Genomic DNA, 25,483 nt, shown 5'->3' with positions numbered 1-25,483 from the left:
GTCTAGTGGCTAGGATTCGGCGCTTTCACCGCCGCGGCCCGGGTATTGTGCATCACTTGTTTTCTTACACATTATTATTATTAATACTATTATCGTTATCACTATTATTATTATTATTGTTATTATTATATTCCTGTCTTAATAAACTGTCTTTATCTCAACTCACGAGCTTCACTTTCCCGTTTCTCTCCCCCATCCCAGAGAGGGAGGGGGGAGGGTGAGCGAACGGCTGTGTGGTGTTTAGCTGCCAGCCGGGTTAAACCACAACAATCAGTGACATGGACGATGGGATTGATTGCACCCTCAGCAAGTCTGCAGATGACACCAAGCTGAGCGGAGCGGTTGATACAACAGAAGGAAGGGATCCCATCCAAAGGGACCTGGACAAGCTTGAGAAGTGCACCCACGTGAACCTTCAACAAGTCCAAGTGCAAGGTGCTGCACATGGGTTGGGGCAATCCCAACATGAGTACAAACTGGGTGAAGAACTCCTTGAGAGCAGCCCTGCAGAGAAGGACTTGGGGGTTCTGGTGGACAAAAAAGGCTCAACATGAGCCAGCAGTGTGTGCTTGCAGCCCAGAAGGCCAACTGCATCCTGGGCTGCATCAACAGAGGAGTGGCCAGCAGGTCGAGGGAGGGCATTGTCCCCCTCTGCTCTGCCCTTGTGAGGCCCCACTTGGGAGTGCTGCGTCCAGGGTTGGGGGCCCCAGCACAAGAAGAATGTGGAGCTGTTAGAGTGGGTCCAGAGGAGGGCCGCAAAGATGATCAGAGGGCTGGGGTACCTCTGCTGTGAAGAAAGGTTGAGAGAGCTGGATCTTTTCTGCCTGGAGAAGAGAAAGCTCCAGGATGACCACATTGCAGCATTTCAGTACTCAAAGGGGGCTTATAAAGAAGGTGGAGAGCAAATTTTTTGATTGAGCATTGACAGGACAAGGGGGAGTGGTTTTAAACTAAAAGAGGGAACATTTATATTTGATGTTCAGAGGAAATTCTTCACTCAGAGAGTGGCGAGGCACTGGAACAGGTGCCCAGATTTGAGGGATAGTGAGGCCAAAAACCTTCAGAGGTGGCTGCAGGAAGTTGCCCTCCCAAATTAATTCCAAGCAAGAAGTAAAAAATAAAATAAAATAAAATAAAATAAAATAAAATAAAATAAAATAAAATAAAATAAAATAATAATAATAATAAAAGATTCTTCCTTATTTAATGAAGTAAAGGATATACTGAAGAGCTTTAACAACAAGAGAGTAGCACTAGACCCTCCCCAGGAAAAAAAGCATGGGAATTTAGACAGGTGAATATGATAGCTCATCTTTAGTCAGATTAGAGTTTTATTTTCCTTCTCTTCTGTGAAACTTCTCCTCAACAAGAATGATTTCCTTATGCCTTCCAAGGGAAGAAGTCTGAAGAATACAAAATTTTAACACAATTTTAAGCATACAAATATGTTCTCTGGTTCTAGAGGTGAATTAAAACTGCGTGTTTTTTTTCTCTGTTTGAATATGGCAGCTCTGAAGTAAGGGGGAAAAAAAAGAAACACACAAAAAAACAACAACAAAAAAAAACAAACAAAAATAAAAATGACAACAACAACAAAACCCACAAATGTTAGATGGATTTGGAGTCAAAACACTTCCAAAAATGTATAAAACTTTATTTTATGAATACATTAAACTATTGTGCGCAGCACATACATATAAAAATAGAAGCAATTTCACAAACAATTGATTGGAAAAGTTTTGTGTTTCTTGCAAATTTACAGTCTCAATTATGAGCCCATATTGAGTCAGAATATGAGGTATATTTTTGTGACAAAAAATAATGTGAGAACTTTGGCACCATTTTACTGTGCAAATAAAATTTTGGAATTGCAATATTTAATGAGGTATACATAAATTACTCTGCTTTTCCACTGTGTATGAATGTCCATATCTCTGCCTGTTTAGGGAAAAATGGATTATTTAAGAGCATGATGCAGTGGCAGTAAAGGCTATTTTCTAACAGAGGTGGATTAGGTCTTAAATTATCATGGGCTTTGCCTGTGGAGGAAGAAACTTTGAAAATAGGTTTCAAGTCCCGGGGAGAATATCATGTGCAAAATCTAAGCCACAAAGGCCCATGTGGTGAATTCATAACAATACTTTCAAAGTTTGCAGCTCATTTCATGGCTTTGTGCTAATGCACTCTGAGATGACATATGCTTTGAAAGGGACCACCAAAAAAAACTGTCAGAAATTGGTTTCCTAGCTCTGACTTGGGAAATTGTTCTACTTTCATGAGTTTGTCTTTACGTAGTCACATACCCATGGAACTGTTCTTTTGAAGATAGCCTTGCTTGAGTTTGCCAGATCATGCCCATATTCTCTCTATAACTTCCATATGATGCAAATTCAGCTTATGATTTTTTTTTTCTTCTGTACCAGCTCAATAAACTTATTCTGAAGTGTCTAAAGTGAGTGGTGGTCTTTCTAAGCCCTCCTTCCATGAAAATGGCAACAGAGGAAGGAGGCGGAATTTAGCTAATTGAGCAAGAGGAAGAACAGAGTCCTGTTATTTTTGAGGCTGTGTAAATTCTTGAATTCTACCACAGTGAATTCTGCTATTGTGGGCTGCCCCTAGACTGCTTGCACATGCACTGCAATGTGTCAGCAGACATCTTAACTCCTCTAGTGAACGTAGCCAGGCATTCACTGAAGAAGAACCTCTGTCAAAGTCACATCCAACTAGCCTAAAACTGCACAATGCTGCAGTACCACACTAGTTGTGCTGGAGGGGCTTCCTGCCAGTTACCACACCTGACAATGTCATCGTTCATTCTTGTATTAATCATGGCTACTGACACTGCAGAACTTTTTATGGTTTCAGTGTTGACTTCAGTGTTGATCTGGCGTTATGATCTGGATACGTAATATGGACAAAGCAGTGGTGTAGAGTAACTCAGCAGAGTGAATGGTGAGAATTTCCAAATGCCGACCAAAACTGCATCCACGGGGGTCTGCAGTTCTTCAGAACAAGTTCAGCTCAGCTTGCCGCATCTAAACAGACTTCTTGTGACCTGGTCTATGTTTTTTTTGTTGTTGACCAGTATGCATAAAACGGAGTCAGTGAGTCTGATTCTCATCTTTTTATGCCAGCTATCCTGTTACTTATCAGTACCGCCAACAACAAATTAATTCAAACTGTGTTGGTTTAAGAGGGAACAGACTTCGTCCTAACCTAATGACACTGGTGTAAGCTGTAATCAGAAACAAATGTGTCAGCATTCAAACTATGATTTCTTCTATGTCCATGCACTCTTCCACCCTTCTTCAAATTTCATTTCAGAAGACAATTAGGAATATAACACAAGAATACAGATTGTCAGCTAAGGTATTTCAATACAGCTGTGGTCTGCCTATCAACACTATTAGGGACTCTATGTCAGTGTAACTGTCTGATATCAACCAAACTTTTCTTTGGGGCAATCTCCCCACTCAAAACATCCTACTTTTTCTCTTAAAATGATTTTTTTCCCAAAGCAAACTGCTGCACACATTGTAGATGAACAACAGGTGCCAACTTGGCTTCTTTCTACATACTGCAAGACCAGAAAATTAAGTGTAACTCCTACCCTTTGCCATATCCAAAATGTCCCCTTAGTGTAATGTAAGCAGTGTTCCATTCTTTTTACTCTTCCTTTACACTGTGATCACCACTTACATTTAAGAAAAATAAATTCAAGTATAAATTACACAAAAGTAGTGGAAAATTGTATTATGTCCACAAAACAGTTGTCTTGACAATAAGTCAGAAAGTATGGCTGCAGATGCACCCTTGTAGGCACACTCTTTGGGCCAAATCTTCTGCAGCTATAAACCGATAGTCCAGTTTGGCTGCTTTACTCCATCTGAGGATCTGGCCCTGAACAGTGTTTTTCTTACATGTCAGAAGGCTCAAATTCATTATGAATAGACACCCCCTGCAAATAGAATGGCATGTCAAGGCTGGACATAGTCACATTTTGGCTGTACATGGGATATTATCTTGCACTCAGATGTTCACTTCTGCAGCAGCACGGTCCATCTATGCTGAAAATGCTCATGCTCTGACATTGCATTGAATCTAGTTTCAAATTTAGGAGCACGCCATCAATGCAGGAATCCCAAGGCTTCTGGTAACTGACATTTATAGTGACTATTGACTTTGGACATCTTAAAATACTCTTTCAAAGACACAGAGAATCGTGGTATGGAAAAAGGTTGTCAAAATAGTAAGGCAAGGTTATGCACCATTTGTATGGCTTCTAGGAGAGATTTGGAGAATATTTCATATAGCTTGCCATGATGTCTTTGAATGTGATGCTTTGCAATTGACAGAAATTCTAATTATAGTTTAAATTCCTCTGCACCAACATTGGAATGTGTGCTTACAAAAATTCTTTCTTCCTCTGTACTTGTTACCTCAGTGAGGTATCATAGAAAAGAACCAAATATACTTAAAGCAGTAAATAGAATTGAATTCAAAACAGAGACATTTTCTACAATAACCCTTTGATGGAAGCTTTCATGAATTCCATACATCTTATATTATACAATTAAATAATGCATCCTGCAGACTGGTTTCAGTTCTTAAGAGATAAATATGGTACAGCTAAAAGTGAAAACATTGCTGTTAAATATTTATGATTGTATATGTGTATGCATATCAGAGCACCTGGGCATCTAGAGACTGGGATGACTGATGCGTTAAAAGTATGTAATTACTTAGATACACAAACACACATACCATGTCTATATATATATTTATATTAAAGATATACACTTCTATATTGGAGGTAGGTCTAAACTTAAGTAGTTCACAAAATGCCACATGGGTGGCATTCAACATCCTAATCTCCTGATGCATTTTGTATTTGGGACTCATCTCTGATATAGCCCATGGCCCTTCCCAAGGGAAATTGATTGTAGGTCTTAATTTTGCCAACAAGCCCATGTGAGGAGGTCCTGCAGAATTCCTTCAGAGAAAGAGGGACTCTGGGGGTAGGCAATTTGCTTGTGTGGAAACAGTTGTGGAATGGGCACCATCATGGTCAAAATAGTCTGAGGACTTCACAAGACAGGACACAAGTGTACATGTGTAGAAGGGGAGGAGCAGGCAGATTTTCAGATGGAGTAAACTGCTCGAAGTTCTGGTGAAGCAAATTCATCTGATGATTTGGCCCATGATATGTAAACAACTCACCATGTAGGGTTTTTATCTGAGGTAATTAATATTAACTAGTAAATAATCAATGGTTGATTAGATAATTATCACAGCCATTCTATATCTTCCTAATATTTTTTCTCTTTGCACTCCAACTTGCATTTTTCTCTGTTCAGCACCAAAGGAGGCACACAGCCATGTAAAATTTGTACAGAGTAGAAGAGAAGCAGCATAATATTACATATGCCATATGATGAACCTAGTACAAATAATTTTCCCAAATATACACATATAGATTTTTTTTCAATGAACAGTATAAATACTTTACCTGGGAGATTATTCCCATGTGCAAAATGAAAGAGTTTTTCCTGGGATTAAGTCTTCTGCTTTGTTCATGTTCATATTCTTGGTAAAAAGTGGGTCACTGTCATAGCTGGAGAAACTTTATTTCCTCTCTTCACTCTCCCATGTTTGCTGAGTGCTATATAAGCACCGTGGTAAGCATTTGATTCATATGCATTGTAGTTATTGGGCAGCAAGGTTTCTTTGAATTTGCATTCATCTTGGAAAACAGCCTATAGAATAGGAAGGAGCGGGGGGGGGGGGGGGGGAAAGAAGGGAGGGGGTTGGTGCAAGGAAGAGCAAAGCAGTTGCAATAAGTATTTTGGGAAGACCCAAGTCACTTTTCTTACTAGCATTTTTACCGAAGAAGAGCATGTTACAGTGTGCAACAGGTGGTGCCGTAGTGTCTGCATCCAACAATAAATCTCCCTCCGCAGTGCTAGTTTGGTGTCAGATGAACTCAGATACCACCTGTCCAGATAATGAACTGTGGACTTCCTGTGACAGATCAAGTTAATTCATCATAAATCATGGATGTCTCCATTTTCTTTGTAAGCAATAATTTGTCATCATCATGCCCTTTTGCCCAATTGATGTAGCTTTATTTCATACCTCCCCCCTGCAAGAGGTCCTGTCATTTATGAAAGAATTATATGCTGCCTGTCAAAACATTCAGTTCTCTCACAAACAGCAGTGTTCAGGGAGAACTGGTTGTTTGAATAAGGCATTTGAAAAAAGCCTTTGATTAGCACCAAACCTTCTTTTTTGTTACATCATTAGTGATGCTATATTTTGTTACACCTTTAGTGATGTTATATTTATCTGTTAGTGAGATATGATGTTCCAGCTTCTAAGCCAGGAAAACAGTTTAAGTTATCTTCATATGGTGTCACTTCAATCCAAGGAAATAGAGTTATCTGGGAGAGAAAGTGACAGGATAAGCAGGATACAAATGCAGAGCACCAAGGAAATTAAAAAAGAAAGCTGAATAATTCTCTGACATCAAATGTCTGGTATATGAGACACCACCAGTGCAGTTCTACTTGGGCATCTTTGTAATAAAACAATTCAAAGTTTATAAGAGTTTAACTCAGGGCATTGCATTGTGCAAGGGAGAATGCACGTCTATTTCAGCATTTAAAAATGTCTTTGAAAATAAGCAAGATTGAACAGAAACTGTAAAAAATAATCCAAAGGAGCTCTGGATTTCTTTAGAAAGACCTAGCTAAGCAAAGCATTTGGGCTTCTGGCAATTTTAGGTGCTTGAAATCAGACATGAGTGAACTAATATTCCAAGAGTGGAACCTTAAGATGCCCCACTACCATTATCTGTGTGAGCAGGAAACAGCCAGATTAGTAATGGCTATGTGTCCTTCACAACATTTGGTATTTTATTAAGCAGTGAAATGCTTTGTTGAAATTACAGCTGTTTCAAAGGAACTGACTTTATTGTTTCTTGACAAAAAAAAAAAAAGATGAGTTCTGTCAGTATCATTCATTATTGTGAGATGGGCTGGTTTGCTTATTGCCCAGAGCCAGACTCTCAAACGAGCTTCCTAACAGGTGCCTTTTCTACTCAGCGTTGAGACTGAGGACGCCTTGCTCAGGTCTCAGAGATTAAATTGCATTTAAAAAGCATTGCTAGCACTTTCTAGATGAGGATGATGGTGATGATGTTTCAGTATGACTTGCATACCATTGTTAATAGCTATTACTGTTTCTTCGCTCTTTGGGACTGATCCCACAAAACTGATCCTTAAAATAGCCCCAGTCACATATGTGGGCTCTGTAGGGTAGAGTTCCTATTTATTCTCCATGCTGTGTTTGTTTGTAGTAGGGAGAGGCATGTTGTCATGATTTTACTAACAGCAGCTAGCACTGATATAGCTCTAATTCTCTCTCTCTTACACGCTAACGTATGCGCATACAGGAGCACATTGTTACACACACACACTTTAGGTTCTAGCAGTTTTTCCAAAGCACACCCTTTCATTTTAAGTGTAATGAAGTGTTGGTATCAGCAGGATTCACTCTTACTACAACGTTTGCAGTGCTGAGCCCTTAGAAGAAGCTATCTAATTAATCTGTACTATTTGCAAAATGCATTCATTTTCCTAGGGTGCTTTCTGTACAGTGTTATTGGAAAGCTTTAAAATAACAGTCCACCAACAGACACAACACTTGTTGCACTGAATAACACTGATGACTCTAGGCCGGGTACATTCCCTGTAATTGAAAGGCTGTGTTCTCTGCTTGAAAATAGAGATTTTCAAGAGGAAAAAATAAAAAACTAACAAACAAACAAACAAAACACCAAAACTCAGGACCTTTGCAGTTTTTGTTTAAGTCTTGAATTATTTATTTTAATTATTAAAATTATTTGCACTTGTACTCACCGTTCCATATAGCTTCCCCTTGTTGTTCATTGCAATGAAGAGAGCACTTTTCACACCGAACAGGCTAACAACACCTCTCTCTACAGTGGATATTTCAAAGAGACCTAAAAAATAAGAAGTTAATAGAAACATTATCACAGAATTTGTAGCTAACCAAAGGCAATTCAGATATGACTATTTTAAAACCCTAATGAACATAACATAATTTTTATTAGAACTATGTCCCTAGTTGGGCATAATAAAAGTACACAGAGAAGATGATGTTTTTTCTATATGCCAAAGGATCTTATAATAATTCTTCCAGAATCATATTCATACCCTACAGAATACTTTTGCTCTTATATCTATCAAACTCTCTTGGACTTTTTAATATGTAACTTATTTTTATGTTACTGTTACTGTCTTCTATGAAAAAATCAAGTCCAAAGGACTAAAGCTTTTCCTTTAGTCTTATAGTTACAGAACAGCAGCCATAAGAACAAGCACACCAGGAACAGCAAGTCCCTTCCATTACTGAGTGTCCCAAATGTAGAATTCCAAAATCATTCTTTGGCTCTGTGAGCTTGGTGACAACGTCCCAGATTCAAAAGGCAAATGAGAAGGTGAGGAGTGAGCAAATGCAGCAGAGAGAAAGTTTTCAACCTGTTTTGTCTTTTCTCATCTGTGCAGTAAAGCAAAGTAAAAATAAATTGTATATAAATTTGTCTAAGCATTTGTGACATGTTTCAGCCTGGAGGTTTCTAATGTTTATTGATCCCAGAGACTTTTAAAAGGCAACAGATGTAGCACAGATTAGCAATAACAAGTAATAACATTTGCATTCTATGAAGGGTAATTACTAGAGTTCACAGCAATTAAGTGACATCTATTTCATTTCTGGATGCAACTCACTGTATTGGTTTTCATTGTGAACTCCGCTTATCCTTCCGTCTGGGAGGATTTGAAGGTGAAACCCGATGCCCACGTTGCAATAAAGCCTCCGCTGCCTCTTGATTCCTAGCAAATAGTCACTCTCCCAGTTCACATCTGACTTCTCCCCTGACATCCCAGCAATGGACCTGGACAACAGAGATTGCCATCCTCTTTCCAGCAATGTGCCATTAGTTCTGCTTACAACTGGATACGTTGAAGCAATCCCAGCTAAAAAAAACAGGAGAATGAAAGCAGACAACGTCCGATGAATGTTGGCTTTGGAGAACATAGTGATGAGAAGTCTTTGTGCAGTGGTCATCCGGTTCACCTCCTGGGCACGTGGTCAGAATTAATGGCCCTAAAAATACCGCCCTTCTTGTTTTTCTCCCTTCAGCATGGTGGCAGAAGCTTATTTTTGGAAAGCAAATAGAGATTGCTGACATGAAACTAAAGCCTGAGAGCAGTTGGGTTGGAAGCAGAGAGAGGCCAGCAGGACTCAAACTGGTGGGGACCATGTTTTGGAGGTCCTGCTCTCCGGTGGGCAGCCTCGGTTGTATTTGATTGACCCATCTTTATAGTGCAGAGGCTGTCCCTCCCCACATCATCACTCTGACATCAACAGCTTGCCAGAGGTAAGCTTGCCATGGCTGTAACACTAACCTGCCGTCCTCCCAGGCTGGCTGGGGTTTGATGAGTGCTGTCATCCAAGACCAGAGGTAGGAGTGAGGTTTCATTGGCTGCGCAAAGCAAAGGAATCAAATTGGTTGGGCAGTCAGAGGCCTCGCAGGCAGCTTCCTTATTTAGAGAAGAAGGTGTAAAAACAGTCATGGACCTCATCAGAGAGCAATGAAGACTTTGCAGTCACTTCCTTAGCTGCATGATCGCTGGGTGTACATCAGGGTAGCTCAGCATTTGGGGAGAATTGGCTTGAAGTGGCCGTTTCTCTTTTAGTGCATGCCCAGCAAATCCAGGGCACCCTTTACGACAGCGGCCCATGCACTAACAGCTTTTCTGTGCCTCTAAAAGGAGTGCTCCTGCTCTGTTAACACAGAGGTAAGCCATGTGGAAAGTGGGGTTTGTTTCTACTGTTTTTACTCAAACATGCTTCTGCTGTTTGCAGTTGCAATTCTGCTAAACCAGGCATGCAGGCACAAGCTTGCAGTTGCTGGTAGCAAGGGGACATTGCTAATGTTCTTAAGTGTTTGTGGTTTTCACTGAGGTGACTTCCAAATGATCCCATTTATTTGTGAAGGACATGGGCCTTAATACAGTGAACAAATCTTGGATCTGTGCTGCTCTAGAATACATTTGCAGGTGTGCAATTGTATTTGCAAGACAGGGGCTTAGCAATGCATTAAAGAGAGAGGGAAATGGCCACTCCTTCCTACCTTTTCACTGTCTCTTTTCCTCAAGCCCAAGGGCTCCTTTACCTTTATTATTTACTTTTGTAAATGACAAGCATCTTCATTTTCCTCTTCTTCCTCAGACTGCCTTACTTATTTCCCCTCATATAATACACTAATACAGTAGGCGGTAGAAAATGGCTGAGATATCAGCAAATATTTTTGCCAATATGTCTGGCAGCTTTTCACAGCACAGAACTTGTGTTGTCCATGTCATTTGAGATGTCTGCATGCTAGTAAGGAGAATACCTGGAAGTGCAGTGGAACCAAGCACATCAGGCATGACATACAGTTTCACATTCACTGGGCTGTAATATGAGGCCATGGACGCAGCAGACACACGAGCAGAAGCACTGTGAGCGATGGGGAGGAGATGGTAAACTTGAAGCAGGTGAGCAGATAGATTTGGTGACGTGTGAAATACTGATTGCTCTCTTGAGAGGTGCTCAGCTATAAAAAGACTGGGAACCACTGGACTAGCCCCCCGGCTTGTGCCAGGTGGCATTTCAGAAGCTCTATGTCTTGGTCAAAGCAGCATTCAGGTTATCTTCTGCCTTTTGCTCATGATGGAAAAAAAAAATCATATCACTTTCTCTGCTGCTGTCTACTTTATCTCATGATTTTTCCGGGGTGTGAACTGCATATATAATTTTTAGCAATTACCTGCATTTTTCACCCTCTTGGCACAGCTGCAGTGTCTCTATGGGAGGCCAGTGCTGACAGGAAAAAAGGCTCATGGTTATAGGGATGTTACAGGGATGAAGCATCGACTTCCTAGATTGTTTTATAGTACAGTCTGAAGTCCTGCTCATTCCCAATGCATGTGACTCCAAGAAAAAAGCTTAATATCTCGGAGCCATCCCTGTCTGTAAAATATGCATTGTAATATTCACTTCTAAAGTGTTGTTTTCTTCCCCCTAAGGAATGTTTCAAGTGTAATTTTGCAGCTTTCTTGTGATCAGTGTCCTAAGAGGAAAAGCAGAATACAGCTGTCAATCATCAAGCAAAACAGCAGTTGGTGGTTTCACGGGTTGAGGGAGGAGGGTGCAGAGCTGGCTTTCCATCACCAGCTTTCAATCACCTTTGTCTTATTTGTCAGTTTTCTCACAACAGGACCAAGGCATGGGCTAAAACAGCTTCTCTAACTTTTGCTGGCATATCTGCCACTGCCACTTTTGCTTGATCTGGAAACTAAAACAATAGCTAAAAATTGTCACTTCACTGGGATGTTTGACAGTCCTCAGAGAGAGATTCTTGGTACCCAGCCTAAGACCGAGTGGTGAATGGTGTGCAGCTGAGAGATGAGGGGTATACTATAGTCTTGTACTACTCGGCAGTTCTGCATCAGAGCTGAAATGAGTCTTCAACCACCTCACAGTCTGATCATAGCCAGAAGGTTGCTGAGTTTTGGTGTATTAGGAAAGATGTCTGAAGACGAACTTTTGTGTAAGTTCTAGAGTTTCTGATTCAATTAGATAATCCTTGTCTCCTTTACAATGTATTTTGTTGTGGTTAAACTTGTCTTCTTGGCCTGTGAATTAACTGTCTCCAGAAAATTGACTGAAATCTTTTTGATTTTTCAGATAGCACATTGTTCTGGCATCATGTGTCCAGCAGAATTTGGAAGGTGTCAAGGGAGATAACTGTAAAAAACTGTAAAATAGAAATTTACAGTAAAATTAATCCCATGAACTCCATAATGGTAAAAATTTACCTCAGCAATCAACCTCTTCTTACTCAAAGTCCTAAGACCCAGGATGACGGGGGTTACCACCTAATTAAAGTAACAGGCTTTCATTGTCAGTATTTCAGTGCGATATTAAAATAAGGCCCCTTTGGAACACAGCAATACAGATCCACTTTCAGATAGTCTAGGAAAAGCCAGGCAGCTGAGCGGTAACGTGATACAGATTCAGAGCACGTCTTTCAAAAATGCACGATGACTTAGGCTCCAGGGTTCCATTTTCAAATCTCTAAAAAGTCTCTCCCTATTTTAAGGCACGGAAAGAGCTGTCCCTCATTCGAAAGCAGAAAGTCAAACTAAAATTTTTCACCTTGCCTGTGCTGAAGATCCAGGCTGGTTGTGGAACAGAGGAGTAAGGAGATTGCAGGGTCACAGATCTGACTGCTATGGCAGGGCATTGCAGGCTCTGGATAACTCGCACAGGACTGTTATACCCAGTATGAACATAGAGCCCCATCAGACCATCTTTAGGCACAGGGGGGTTTGCTGAAGTGAGTTGGCCAGCACATAGAGAATTGTAACAAAAATACTATTATGAATGAAAGACATAAATCACAGAATGTGCGTATGAAAGCAAAACCAAAAGAAAATATAGCAAGGGTTATGAAAATGACTTGTATTAATACCCAAGGACCCAGCTAACAGAAATAAAACTGGTAAACACTGGGTGTGTTGTTGACATTAAGATCAGACAGCCCACATTGGATAGGGCTACAGCACAAATCAGTAGAAATCCAGAATCAGTAGAAAACCAGAAGGCTGATGGCAGAACAATGACAAAGAGGGTTATAGCACTCTGCATTTGTTATTCTTCTTCCTGTTATCCCACAGGGAAGGCAGATGTGTAGCCATTTATACCCAGAGTGAATAAGCAAGAAAATAGACAGCAACCTTGTGTAAGACACTTAGAGGCTGAAGCAAACAAGCTTCTGAAACAAAAGTGTCACCTTGTTACAGCTGCTGACTTCTAAAGCATGGAAAAGGCATATTCAAAAACCAGCTTATCGACACCAGTCAAAGTGAAACCAAGACACAGACTGAGGATGTAACAGCTGGCTTCCCTCATCTTCCATGTCACAAGCAGCGGTCCTGGCCAGGACACTCAGGCACATATGTCTTGGTGCATGTGAACATGTGAGTAGGAGAAAACAACTTAGAGATTTGTTTATAATAAGTATCACCTTCCCATTCCACCACAAGGCCTCTCGTTGAGGTTTTACATGCTAGTTTCCTACAGGTAGGTACAAATGACAGAACACCTTCCTGGCTTTTTTTTTTTTTTTTTTGACAAAGTAGAGGAAAGATCCACTCCCAAAGGAAGCCATAGAAGAGTCAGGAATATATAAGTATTCTAACTTACTTGGAAAAATTTTGGTTTACAGATCATTCAAGCTAAATTCATAAGCTAAATGAATAAGCTAAATTCATATTCATAATCTAAAGAAGGCATGTCAAACATAGATATGCCAAACAGATTAATCTTTTTCCCCCAAGGCATTAGCACAGAAATTAGTTCGTAGGGACACAGAGTTTATAGGGACACAGAGTAACTTTGCTGCGTTTGCACACAGACAGGATTATGGGCAAATCTTGCTCTTTATGACATGAACACAAATTCCTTCTTGCAACAGAGTTGTTCTTGGGGTACCATGACGTAACAGAGCAGAGCTTGCATCTTACCTTTATAGTTTTCCGCACAAGAGCTGTCCTAGGCTTATCCTGGTTTAAAGCTTGGCATCGAAACCCAGAGCCTGGAAGACCTCTGGGAAAAGAAACTGTGTTTCAACTTCTCGTCTGTTCTAGGGACTGTGAGGGCAAGGCAGCCCACATAGGCTGCAGAAGTGGTTGGTGTTGAGTAGGAAATGGAGTGCCCAAAGCAGCTGGTGATTGCACTGGCTCCCCTGTAGAGCTCTTGCTGGTGCAGCCTGGAGGACACCTGAAGATTTGGGACTGCTCTCTGAAAGCACGGGAAAAGATTTCTGTGGTGCAGAGTTGTCAGTAAGAGATGTATTCCAGTGCAGCTGGCCCGGTCCTTCTCTACATTTCTGGGCACAATAAAATCCCACCAACAACAGTTTTGAGGTGGCTAAATCTGCCTCTCCATATTTTACAGAGATTGAAATGACTTTCAGAAGACAGAGCATTGAATCCATGGTGAACCTTTTGCTTCCCAAGCCAGTGCTCTGCACACCAACTCACTGCCTCTCTCATCACCTCCTCAGCTGTTCCCAGTCCGCAAGGACAGGCAGTCCGAGGGCAAAACACTGAGCTTAAAAAAGTGACAGCCACCAGCCCCCACAGAGATCTCTTCAGTGATATTTATTAGAAGAGTAGAATGATGTGGGACATGTTTAATTTGGTTTTAGTTTATTACACACAGCGTTTTATCATTACAGCAGGAACAAGGACAATGCAGGGATAGGGACACTAAATGGCCCATTCACGCAGCATCATCAATAGGAAAGCAAAACTAACAATTTTTTGTTGGTGGTAGTGGTGAGGTTTTGTACAAGAGGCCAACTGACAAAGTCTTTGGGTTATTCCTGATTGTGGAAGCCATTCAGAATATTTGCAGTAATCCAGTTTTGAAGGTTGAAGGCAATTTCTGCCACTTGCCAGGTAAATGTGTCTGCCTTGTTTTGCGTTCCATTAGTTCATGAGGGCTTTCTCTTGCATGTCAATTCTGTATCTCTTGGTCTTGATCCCTCATGTTTCAGAGAAGAAATATGAATCATGGGGCCTTTGTGGGGCCACCTGAACTCTTTCCTGGTTTCTTGCAAGGTAGGCAACACTGAAGGTCTAAAGCTTGGAACCCAGCTTTGATAATAGTTATAATTTATTGCTGAATTTCACCAGGAAAGGAACCGGTCTTTGACTTCTCCTCCCACCCTCTTCCTTTTTTCCATTCTCACTGCTGTATTGGTGGGGGAAGAGAAGGTACTCACCACACCTGAGGATTTCAAAATCCTGTAAGAAATACAGGTGTGTAACCCTTGTCATGTTGCTCATTCACAGGGGAAGGCTGAATTAGTTAGGGTGAGTCCTGGAAGGGGTCAAAACCCAGGGTGTCCCACTGCAAGAGGAGAGCAGAAGAGAAACCAGTTCTGGCAAGAGTGCCTGGGCCATTTTGTGTGAGCAACTGCTCTGTGTTCATACATGGGTGTGAAGGTGCCTACACTACAGTGAGTCCATGTTCTCCAAGGGTCTAAGCTTGCAGTACAGCCAGGGAGGGATCTAGTTAACACAGTCGAGAAGTGCAGAAACTGACTCAACTCACCAGCCAGGAGGTGTCTTCCCCAGGGTGAGCTGAAGCCTTCTCAGGACCCCACTACCTTCACTGACAAGGTCTTCGTGTAACAGGAGCTGAGGCTCACACACATTGACTCCTACATGGAAGTTTTTTAATCTGGAGATGAATCCCCTCCCTGGTGCCCGGCAACTGGCCCAGGAACAGAGCAGCAGACAGACTGCAAGTAAATGTGTGTGAGCTGGTCACAACCAGGTTATGTTGTGTTTGATCCAGCAGCATTTGCAGCGATGGTGTCTGCTTGGAAATCTTTTGCACTTTTCTCCCAACAGCACAGACATGTTTCTTCACTGAGCTCTGAAAAGCTATCTCAAGCCTATTATCTGAAGTCCTACGAAGTCTTCACACATACTTGTGTCAGGAGGGTGTCTCAGCCACAGGCTGCAGTGTATGGGATGCTCTAGGTATATTCAAAGACCGCATGACTTTGTTTTGTGCTACAGCATTTGCACATTCCCAGCTACATAAGAGTGGGTGTGGAGTTGCTGCACAGCGTGTCCCTTTAACATCCCACTTTCTTTCAGATCTATACTTGGGTGAAATTTTTAAAGGACATCAAAACTCCAGACTGATCTAAGTGACTCAGGCAGGGTTTCAGAAACCCCTGGCTTCTGATGTCAGCTGCATGTGCTTTCCGCATGATTAGGCCTCCTAGGGCTACCTAGCTATAAGGAGGTCAGGGACACAAGTCTCACCAGCCTCACCAAATGCTGGCTCATGTTCAGAATATGTTGTGGAATAAGAGCAAGAAAAACAGATTCTCCAAATTCTTTATGCTTCTGAAATTAAATCACAGCAGCCATGGGATGCCAGTTCCCTTTTACTGCCCCTCTTATGCCCTTGGCAGATTTTTCAGGCTAAGCCTTACCCCACCCATGGAAGAAACTCCTTGTTTCTTTCTTGGGTGTTTCTTTTATTTGGTCTCAATGTTGTTCCGCAGTGTTCCTATCATGTTATTGCATGTACAAAAATAGCAACAACTTAATACTTCACATAGGGAGGAAATCTGGTGTGCCAACGATATTACTGAAGATCTCAACAAGTCTTCTCCTGCCCTTTCTCACTAAACTAAACTAACCCCCTGAGTGAGTCACAGAGTCATTGAAACATGTATATTAGAAGGGACCTAAGGAGTTCAAGTTCAGCCTCCTGCTCCAAGTAGTGCTAACTCCAATGCAAGAGCAGCCTGACCAGTCAAATACTTAACATTATCAGGCAGCAGCAAGAAAGGAAGAGAAGCCAGCAGCTGAGGAAGACCACAGCATGGTCTTGGGCTGTGCCTTCAGTGTTGTGCCAAGGGCAAATAATTTTTCCTTATAACATGCTGTCCTCAAAAATGTCCAAAAGATAGTAGATAGTATGCTCTGCCTTCAAGCTCTAGGAATATAAATCAGACAGCTGTTGAACTTTTTGATTGCTTGAAAACGTCATTTGTGCTGAAAGATGGAGCTAGTATTTTCCTTTCATGTAGTTCTTTATGTGAAGCTCTTAGAAACAAGAAAATGAAGGTAAGAGAGCAAGGGATTTGTCCTTCCTTTTATTTCTTTGTTATTTAATATAAATTAATCAGTTCCTGGGACTGATTGAAAGGGACCTGCACTTAAACAGGATCTATAGGAGTAACTGAAGATTTTTCATTCACTCTTTAAAAATGTGCATCTAAAACTATATCTTGTTCTCATCATCAGGGGTCTAGTAAAGCTCCAGGCTGCATTCTCAGACAGCTATCTAGATGGGTAGCTAAAACTCAGCCACCAGAAAATCATCCAAAAAGAAAGTTCATCAGCCAAACTGGGACATTTCAGAAGTGATCTATGCTCTATCTGGTCAGATTTGCTGGCTAAAACAAGCCAAATGAATTTTCACGCACAATTGCAATAATTCAGTTTTTGTTCCTATAGCTCCTTTTCTGAACAGGAGAAAGTGAACATGATATCCTTCAGCTTCTCAACAGCAGGACAAATGATACAGAAAAGAGGGTTCAAACTATGTCAGAGTCTGCTGAGAAGCTCAAAATTTGTATAGAACTTGCAAGGGATCAGGAACGCACAATGAGAGAGTTGGTACGAGCCCTCACTGAGTTCAACTACCCAGATCAATACGATTGTAACATAGATGCTTTCATTGCCAAGGGTGAAGAAAGAAAAAGATTTATTTCATTGATGGGTGAAGAAAGAAAAAGACGGATCATCCTGTGGTTGTTGTAGAGAGAAGAGTGTTTTTGTTTGGCACAGCATGGGAAGTGCTCTGTGATAAGTAGGCCACAGTTTCTGTGAGATTTTGATTTTAGCTTCTTCCCAAGGCTCAAGCCAGGTTGTTTGTTATAAAATTGCTAGCTATTCATTTAGGCCTATGACTAAATTCTAACTTGAACAATAAATTAGTCTGGTAAAGGTAAAGCTTTATTCTAGACAGAAGCATGAGTGCTTGCACACAAAAAGCAAGGAGCAGGGAAAGTAAGCAAGGTCTCACTACTCATCCATTTGGTTAGCATATGGCAGAATATTTGCTTAGCTCATCTGAACTATTGTCCAGCAGAGCTCTTTATCCAGTGAACAGCTAAATGAAATGATGTTACTGAACTTTAAACAGGATTTACAAAAGGAGGAGTGGAAGACACTGAATTAGAATACAAGAATGGATTAAAAAATGAGCTACTCTAACACAGATTTTTTGTAGATTTTGCATCATTAACAAAGAGTCAGATATACAGAACTTGCTATTATAGTCTTTGTAGGAATGGGATAATCAGTTTTTGCTCTGAATAAATCCTTACCCAATTATTACAGAGAATACCCAAGTTGGAAGGAACCCACAAGGATCATCAAGTCCATCATTTTTTTCAGAAGATTGATCTCTGAGAACAGGATCCATACAGCTCTCGGTGAAGGAAAAAAAAGAGAGAGAGAGGGAGTATTAAAATTGTTGACTAGTAAGGAACAGGTAAAAGTTATTATAATTTTGGAGATACCATGATGTAATCTCCAGGGACTCCCTTTCTACTGTTTAAGTCCCTATAAATGATAAGATTTAGTTTTACAAGGACACTTTGGTAGGAAAGATGGGAAGGTGGAAATAATTCTCTCCAGGAAGTGGAGAAGAAAGGAAAAGAGCAAAATCACATCATTTTGAGACAGAAAGGTGATGAAGTGGTATTTAAAGATACCAATGTATCTGGAAGGAATTTTGCATGTATATGTGGAAATTTGTCTTAGAAATTGTGGGAAGCATATCAGATCTGCAGGGACATACAGGAAAAAAATATAAGATTGGAGTGTGGAGCAAGCACTAATAAAACATATGCAGAACAGGTAGCTAGTAAGTATTCTGGCTTACATCACTAAAAGCCAAAGATATGTAGCAGGTGGCTGGGATCAACCAGTAGAAAACTCTGAGCAAGTTTCAATTTTTAAGTCTGTGGTCTTTGTTTCCTGTGGACCCTTGGACTGTTCACACACTCAAAATTAGGCACATGCTACTGCAGATGGCTGAACTGGCCTGATTTACAGTAGTAAACGTAGGTACATGTAGAAGCAGTTTGAAGATCAGAGCATTAATGAGCAGAGGGTGCAAAATAAGCAGAGCCAGTGAACCTTTCTTTGATATCAGTTTTAGGTAAGAGGTGATGGATATGGAGTGGCCTGTACCTCCATGGTATAAGAGGTTATAAAAGAAACATGGAAAAAAAAATATGGAATTCAAAAAAGTAGAATTGGACCAGAATTTGAGCTCTGGTTATTCTCTGACCTATACCTCTCCTGTGGAGAGCTACTAGAATTGGACTGCATTGGTTTCTTCTTTGCTTGAAACAAACATTTATTACACACATGCAGCATTCAAATTTTATGAATTCTCCATAGGATGACAGAATGACTTCATGGATAATATCCAGGACCCTATTCAAAAAGCATCTTTCTGAGACAAATGGACACATTTTTACTTTGCTAGAAGGCTAAAGCTCAAAAAAACTACAGACAGCTGAGCAGTTACCTTGATCCTTGGTATGTTGCCGACAGTACCCTCAGCCTCTCCTTGAACATCAAGTGCTTCAGCCCCCTGTGCATCCTAGTGGCTCCCCATTGTACTCTCTCTAATCTGTTGACCTCTCTCTTGTGCTCAGATGCCCCAAACTGGATTTAGCACACCGGATGTGGCTTCACCACAGCCAGTTACACGGGAATAATTGTTTCCCTTGAACTCTAGGCTACATTCTTGCTAATGCAGTGGGATATAGCTGTCCTTCCTCACCACAACTGCTGCCTCAGGTTCATCTTGCTCTCTACCAGGATCCCCAGCCCCTTCTAAAAGTGAAGCTGCACCCCCATCAGTCAGTGCCCAGCCTGTACTGTTGTGAGAAATTAGGTCTTGCCAGGGGGCAGGTCTTTTCATTTGTTAATGTTGGACTGCATGAGAGCCCTGTCAGCACACTCCTCCACCTTTTCAGGGTCCTATCCTCTTTGTATCAACTTTTCCCGTGCTTTGTTGTCGACGGCAAACATCTGAGTCAGTGAAAGGAAACTAACCTGGTGCTAGTGTTGGATTCTTCTACTGATGTGTCATGTTGTTTATTCTCTCCAAATTAATGCATTGTGATTGAACACTATGTAGTACCCACAGTAAAAAGAAAAAAAAAAAGGAAAAAAAATTTCTTTTTTTTTTTTGCATAAAAGGCAGGCAGCCAGTAAGGCTCTTTTATTTTTTCTCTTACTTTTAACATGTTCTTTTTAATGTGAATTATTCTAGATGTATTGCTACTAAACCATGACTGTACTATACATTTAGACTGACTGAAGCACGACCCAAAGACAAACTGAGATTAGTAAACCCAGAGTTTTAATCTGATTGATTATCATGATCATCATGTAATATTCTTAATGTCTGCAAGTCCCATTTTTCAGAAAGGAAACCATTTCTTTATATCAGAATATCCTCTGCTCCCAGTGCATTGAGGGTCCTAAATACAAGCACCATTTTTCACAGTGGAGCCTCAGAGTTTTTGAAGAGCTGTCTGTGAGTAATGGGAACATTGGTGCCCTCTCTCCAAACAACATGCAGGTTTGCAAGGTTATTTGGCTCAAGACTGCCTCCTTGCTTACCTTGAAATGATCATTTCTGATACCTACTCTGATAAGAGTAGCAAACCTGAACATAAAATAAATGCTTTTTATTTCAGGCTGCAGCCACCTTGTTATATCTTCCTCAGGAGCCACAATGCAAGGTATTTGTTGTGATGGTTTTTAACACATGGAAGATCAAGATCAGATTCCTAAAATATTCTGAAAAACAGTTATAGCTTTAACACTGACTGTGGTTAAATATAAAACCCAAGCAATTTGTTCTATTAAAAAGCCAGAGTCTTATTTTTATCAAGCGATGTTATGAGGGCATGTTCTAAATCAGCCAGAAGCTCTTGCAGTTATAAGAGCTTCACTTCTGAAATTTTTAACAGCCCAGTTAAGTTGGTGTAGGTTCTTAGTGCATTTTGTCAGCACAGGATTCTTCCTCTGACACTGACCAGATCAGAGTAGCTCCAGAAGATTAAACATTTAAAGACACAGACAAGGGAAATACAAGAACTGAGTTTAATTTTCCCTTGCAAAGATGATTCTCACTTGGACAGGGTCAGGTTATGGTGGGAACACAGGACTAAGAAATAAAAACACACATTTAATGCTTTCATACAACACCTCTCCTCGTGACATCCCTCTCCCTGCTATCATGCACTTTTCCATATGCATGAGCCCAGTTTAAGATTGCTCTACTAATGATGATACGCAACTATTCCAAGCATCTTTTAACAGAATGTGTATTGCATGCAGGATTAGAGAACAGTTTGTCTGATGCACACTAGACAGGCGGTATGGAGCAGGGTCAAGGCAAGCATGTAGCAGAGCTCTGAAATTTCCTTTTTGATCAAGCAAGTAGTCAGCATATGTTCGCAGCTGGAATGTGTGCTCAACTTACTTTAGCGAAGTTTCAGCACTGACCTTTTGCTGCATTCCTCCAGCAGCAGTAAAATGGTTCTGCTTAAGTAAACTGACATATACCAAGTGCAAGTCCAGCTGTCTCCTCCAGCCCACCATTTCTCCTACTGTTACAAAAAGCCTGAAGGCATGGGAATGCTGTCATATAATGTGTAATAACTAATCATGAAAATAGTGTTGTGTAAAATGATTGTGTTGATGGCACAATGAAAGCCTCTTATACATCTCCTGCTTAATCCTGTTGTCGTGTCCAGCTTGACTGATCCCTAACTCTCTTTGGTTGTGTTTGCCACCTTTGCTCTTGTTCTACTTGTTTTCAAAGTGTCTGGAAGGTCTGGCTTGTGTATGACTCCAAAGTAAAAATTAAGGTAGTTTATGCAGCAAGTAGGTAATCGAGCAGGCACATATTACTGTGCAAAATGCTTCTTACAGAGAACAATTTCATTCACAGAGCTTCTCATGATAGCAAGCACTGCCACTGGCGTGAGCACTGCACAGGTGACAGCCAGATTTTGTTCTCATGTTGTTTCATTTGCACTGTGTGCAGGTCAAGACTTTCCCAGATGACTTGTTATTCCAATTACCCCTATTTTTGAGATGTATTAAACTTTAGATGCATGGGCTTGGCTTTCAGAAAGTGCTGAATATCTCATTTGAAAATCAGCCTGCTTAAGCTGCCTTAGTTTGTGTACTCAAAAATGAAGACATTGCCCAGCATTTGGATAGACAGGGAAGAGCTTTCCTTTATGTGCATAGCCTGAGGTTCCTGAAAGTCACATCTGAATGTGTCTTTCCTTATAAAAATGCAGCAAATTTGAAGGTGATAAGGATCCAGCATGTACTGTATACAGCCTGCACTGCCACATTCTTTCTGACTTCTTTCTTTTCTTGCTGATTTCTTTCTTTTGGAAGCTGGTGAAAAATGCTGATGAACGCCACTAGCAGTGAGGAAAGGTTCAAAGATCTCTTTTTTCCCCCTTTCTCATAGGAGTTAAGGTGCTGTCTCCATTACCCTCCTCAAATAAATATCTCAGCCTTGATCGAGTTTTCTTCCCACTGCCATGACATCAGCTGAAAGATTATCACCTCCTGCTGCTCCTCGCTGCTGCCTTTCACTCAAACTGTGGTGGGTCAGTTAACACAGGGCAACTGAGGGGCTCTTCTGACCCACTTCTTTCTGCCTACAGAGCTCAAATTGCATTTTGAGGAGTGCCTCACCCAGTGGAGGTAAAGATGGGGGTGGTGACCTTCAGCAGGGCAGGATGGCCAGCTGGTGGAAGTTACCCTCTCAGTGAACAGAGCTGCAGGCAGAGAATGGAGAGGGTCCTGAGCTCCTCCAGTTTTCCAGCCTCCCTAGATCAAGCCTCCTTTCCTCCTGATGCATTCACTCAGGCCCGTGCCCACAAACATGTTCAGTATGGTAGCACTTCACTTTCTGAATCCAGAGCCCTTTCTGGTTCTGCAGCACCAGAGGAGCATTAGTCACCCCGGAATGACAGCAGCCAGCACAGTCACCATAGAAGCACTGTCTACTTCAGTCATAAGGGAACACTAAATGATGCCTTCAAAGTCCAGCATCTTTTTCTGGATTCAAGCCCTTATCTCAGGTCTGAATTCTTAGCCTCAAACAGTTTTTGGAGGTTAAGCACCAAAGAGGAAAGAAGGTCAGCCTGCTGTTTTCTTCCATGTCGGGAATGCCCTACATTTGGACATATTTACCAGTGCAAAAGACTGTATCAATCTCTTTGAAGCAGGAAACTCAGATACCAGGCCCACACTGACATAAAGAAGTTCAAATCCATCTCTCTCCTGAGAATGGCTTGACCACCAAGGGCAAAGACTGTGGTAAGAAGATGTGCTTGGCTGGAATTAGGGATGAAAGAGAAAGAAGCCACCACTCTTACCACATGTCCCAAAAGCCAGGGAATATGTGGATGGCACATGTGTCCTCACTGCATGACAGTCTGACAAAGAGCCCTGTGTGAAGTTTAGTCCATACACTCCAAAAGACACCAAACATGAGTTGGAAGCACTACTAAATACTGGGTTGTTTTGGATAGAAGCAAAGTTAAAGACTACACTCTTGACTATCACCTCAGCCGTGATGATAAATCCCTGCTGACATAAAATCTGATTAAAGAGGTACTTAAATATAACTTAAAGTCTTGGTAAAATTGATATGTCTGCAATTAGACAAATATTTGTTTTCTGAATTAGGGCCTGACACAGTTCTGTAGAGCTGTAAACATAAGTAAATCAGTTCTCCATCTTAAGTTGGTATACGTGGTGGGCCTGACCGATTTTAGCTGTGAGACAGCTAAAGTGTTAAGTTATGTACATATTTAAGCATATGCTATCTATCAGCCTAAAAGGGCTTTATGGAGTCAGAGGATTTGGGGAGCCAGAGGATTCCAGAGCGCTGGGGGTTGCCAAATCCAGCCTGACAGAGCTGGGGCTGCTTCAGCTCCTTGCCCCCACGTCCAGCGGGGCTGAGTGTGTATTTCCAGTAGGCATACGTGCACACAATTCATACATACATCTCTACATGGCTGATCCTACAGATCAGCACAGACAGAAAACACAGCAGGCAAGGAAACACAGTCAGTGCCAATGGCTTCATCCTGTTACCTTCTCAGACTGACTGGAGAGTGGAAAATATAAGTCATTATCAGGGAGTGTAGTGATAGGACAAGAAGTAATGGTTCTAAACTAAAAGAGGGTAGATTTAGATTAAACATTAGGAAGAAATTCTTCACTCAGAGGGTGGTGAGGCACTGGAACAGGTTGCCTAAAGAAGTTGTGGATGCCCCATCCCTGGAAGGGTTCAAGGCCAGGTTGAATGGGGTTTTGAGCAACCTGGTCTGGTGGGAGGTGTCCCTGCCTATGGCGGGGGGTTGGAATTATGTGATCTTTGAGGTCCCTTCCAACCCAAACTATTCTATGATTCTACATGTATGTATGTATACGTATGCATATATGTGTACATAATACAATATGTATCCTTCCAGTAGCTGATGTGCTCTTATACACACTGTCTGTACTGTAACTTCCCCACAATCTTGCATCTCCCCAGTGGCTGGCACTTGGACATATAAGCCCCACAGGCCTGCAAACCCACTTCAGCTACTTCCTTGCACACATACACAAACACATGCTGTATGGATGTTATTTCACTGCAAATTATTTCCTACTGCCAGCCAGAACTAAAATATGCTGTTGTTGTCTAAAGCATGATGTACAAAGATAAAGAATCAACATGATGGAAACTTCCTTCAAGCTCTTTCTCTAGGAATAGTTGAAATCAGCTCTGCACATCTCAAAGACTTTAAAAAAAATAAGATGGTCCCTTTAACTGCAATATAGGCATGAGATCATACTATCATAGAAATGTTTGTTGGAAGGGAACTCTGGAAGTCATCTAGTTTAACCTCCCACTTCAAGTGGGAGTGTTGCCAGCTCTAGAAAAGATCAAGTCATGGCTGACCTTCATGCCATATTTCTAGCTGTAGAGAGATACCCATCTAACTTAACGTTTGAAGATTATTATAGGGCTAAGAATAATTCTCTGACTAAGGTGCTCGTTTGAATAAACTGGATGGTATCTGACCTTTTGCAGTGGATTTTTTTCCTTCTATTTTTTTCCTTTTTTAATAACTGCACTTTCAGAGTTTAAATATTCACAGCTTTCCCTTTTTCTACCTTTTTTCTTGACTAGATCTCAAGAAAAGTTGAATAACACCTGAATAGCATTACTGATGTGAATGCAACATGTAAAAGTTTGTTCATTTTTTTGCTTTTTCATGAGGTTTACACTACTTACACCAATATACCACAAAAGGGAGCTATGCGAAGTATATACTTGAATGGTGAGGAGCTGTATATATTATTACCAGAAAACCATGTGTCTACATGACCTTTAAGTATATTATGACATTCATCCAGCAAGCTTTTGCTGTATATCTCAGTTTTGCATTGCTGAGTTTCATAACTCATGATTTTCAAATGAAGGAGTTGAAAGGGGATATGTTGGCAAAAGATGCCATGAGGCACTGGTGACACTGAGGTGTCCAGTCTGGATTTTGGGCTGTTAGATCTGGCTACTAGACATCTTCTGTTTAGAAGAGTCACAAATATTTGATGTATTACACATTTTGCACACAAAATTATTAATTATTATTATATTTATTTTAATTTAATATATATATTAATTTAAT

The 25,483-nt window shown here is 41.0% G+C and overlaps 1 protein-coding gene across 4 annotated transcripts; it reads right to left on the bottom strand.

The window, feature by feature from the left end:
- Window positions 1–1,633: 1,633 nt before the first annotated feature.
- Window positions 1,634–25,483, bottom strand: FGF6 (fibroblast growth factor 6). Of its 4 annotated transcripts, none has more exons than XR_014574758.1 (4): window positions 8,811–25,483; window positions 7,920–8,023; window positions 5,510–5,756; window positions 1,634–3,958 (listed from the first exon to the last, which is right to left on the bottom strand). XR_014574758.1 is itself a non-coding variant. In XM_083808690.1 (4 exons), the coding sequence occupies exons 2-4, from the start codon at window positions 9,148–9,150 to the stop codon at window positions 5,580–5,582; spliced, it is 621 nt and encodes a 206-aa protein (XP_083664816.1). In that variant the 5' UTR covers window positions 9,151–11,200; window positions 11,316–25,483; the 3' UTR covers window positions 1,634–5,579. The 4 variants fall into 4 exon arrangements, 3 of the variants coding, with proteins under 3 accessions (XP_083664816.1, XP_083664815.1, XP_083664817.1); XM_083808690.1 differs by having other exon boundaries at window positions 1,634–5,756; window positions 8,811–11,200; window positions 11,316–25,483; XM_083808689.1 differs by having other exon boundaries at window positions 1,634–5,756.

This window comes from Anser anser, assembly GCF_964211835.1.
Source record: "Anser anser genome assembly, chromosome: 1".
NCBI classification, from domain to species: Eukaryota; Metazoa; Chordata; class Aves; order Anseriformes; family Anatidae; genus Anser; species Anser anser.
Note: the sequence above shows the minus strand (reverse complement) of the source record. Positions and strands in the feature narration are given on the sequence as shown.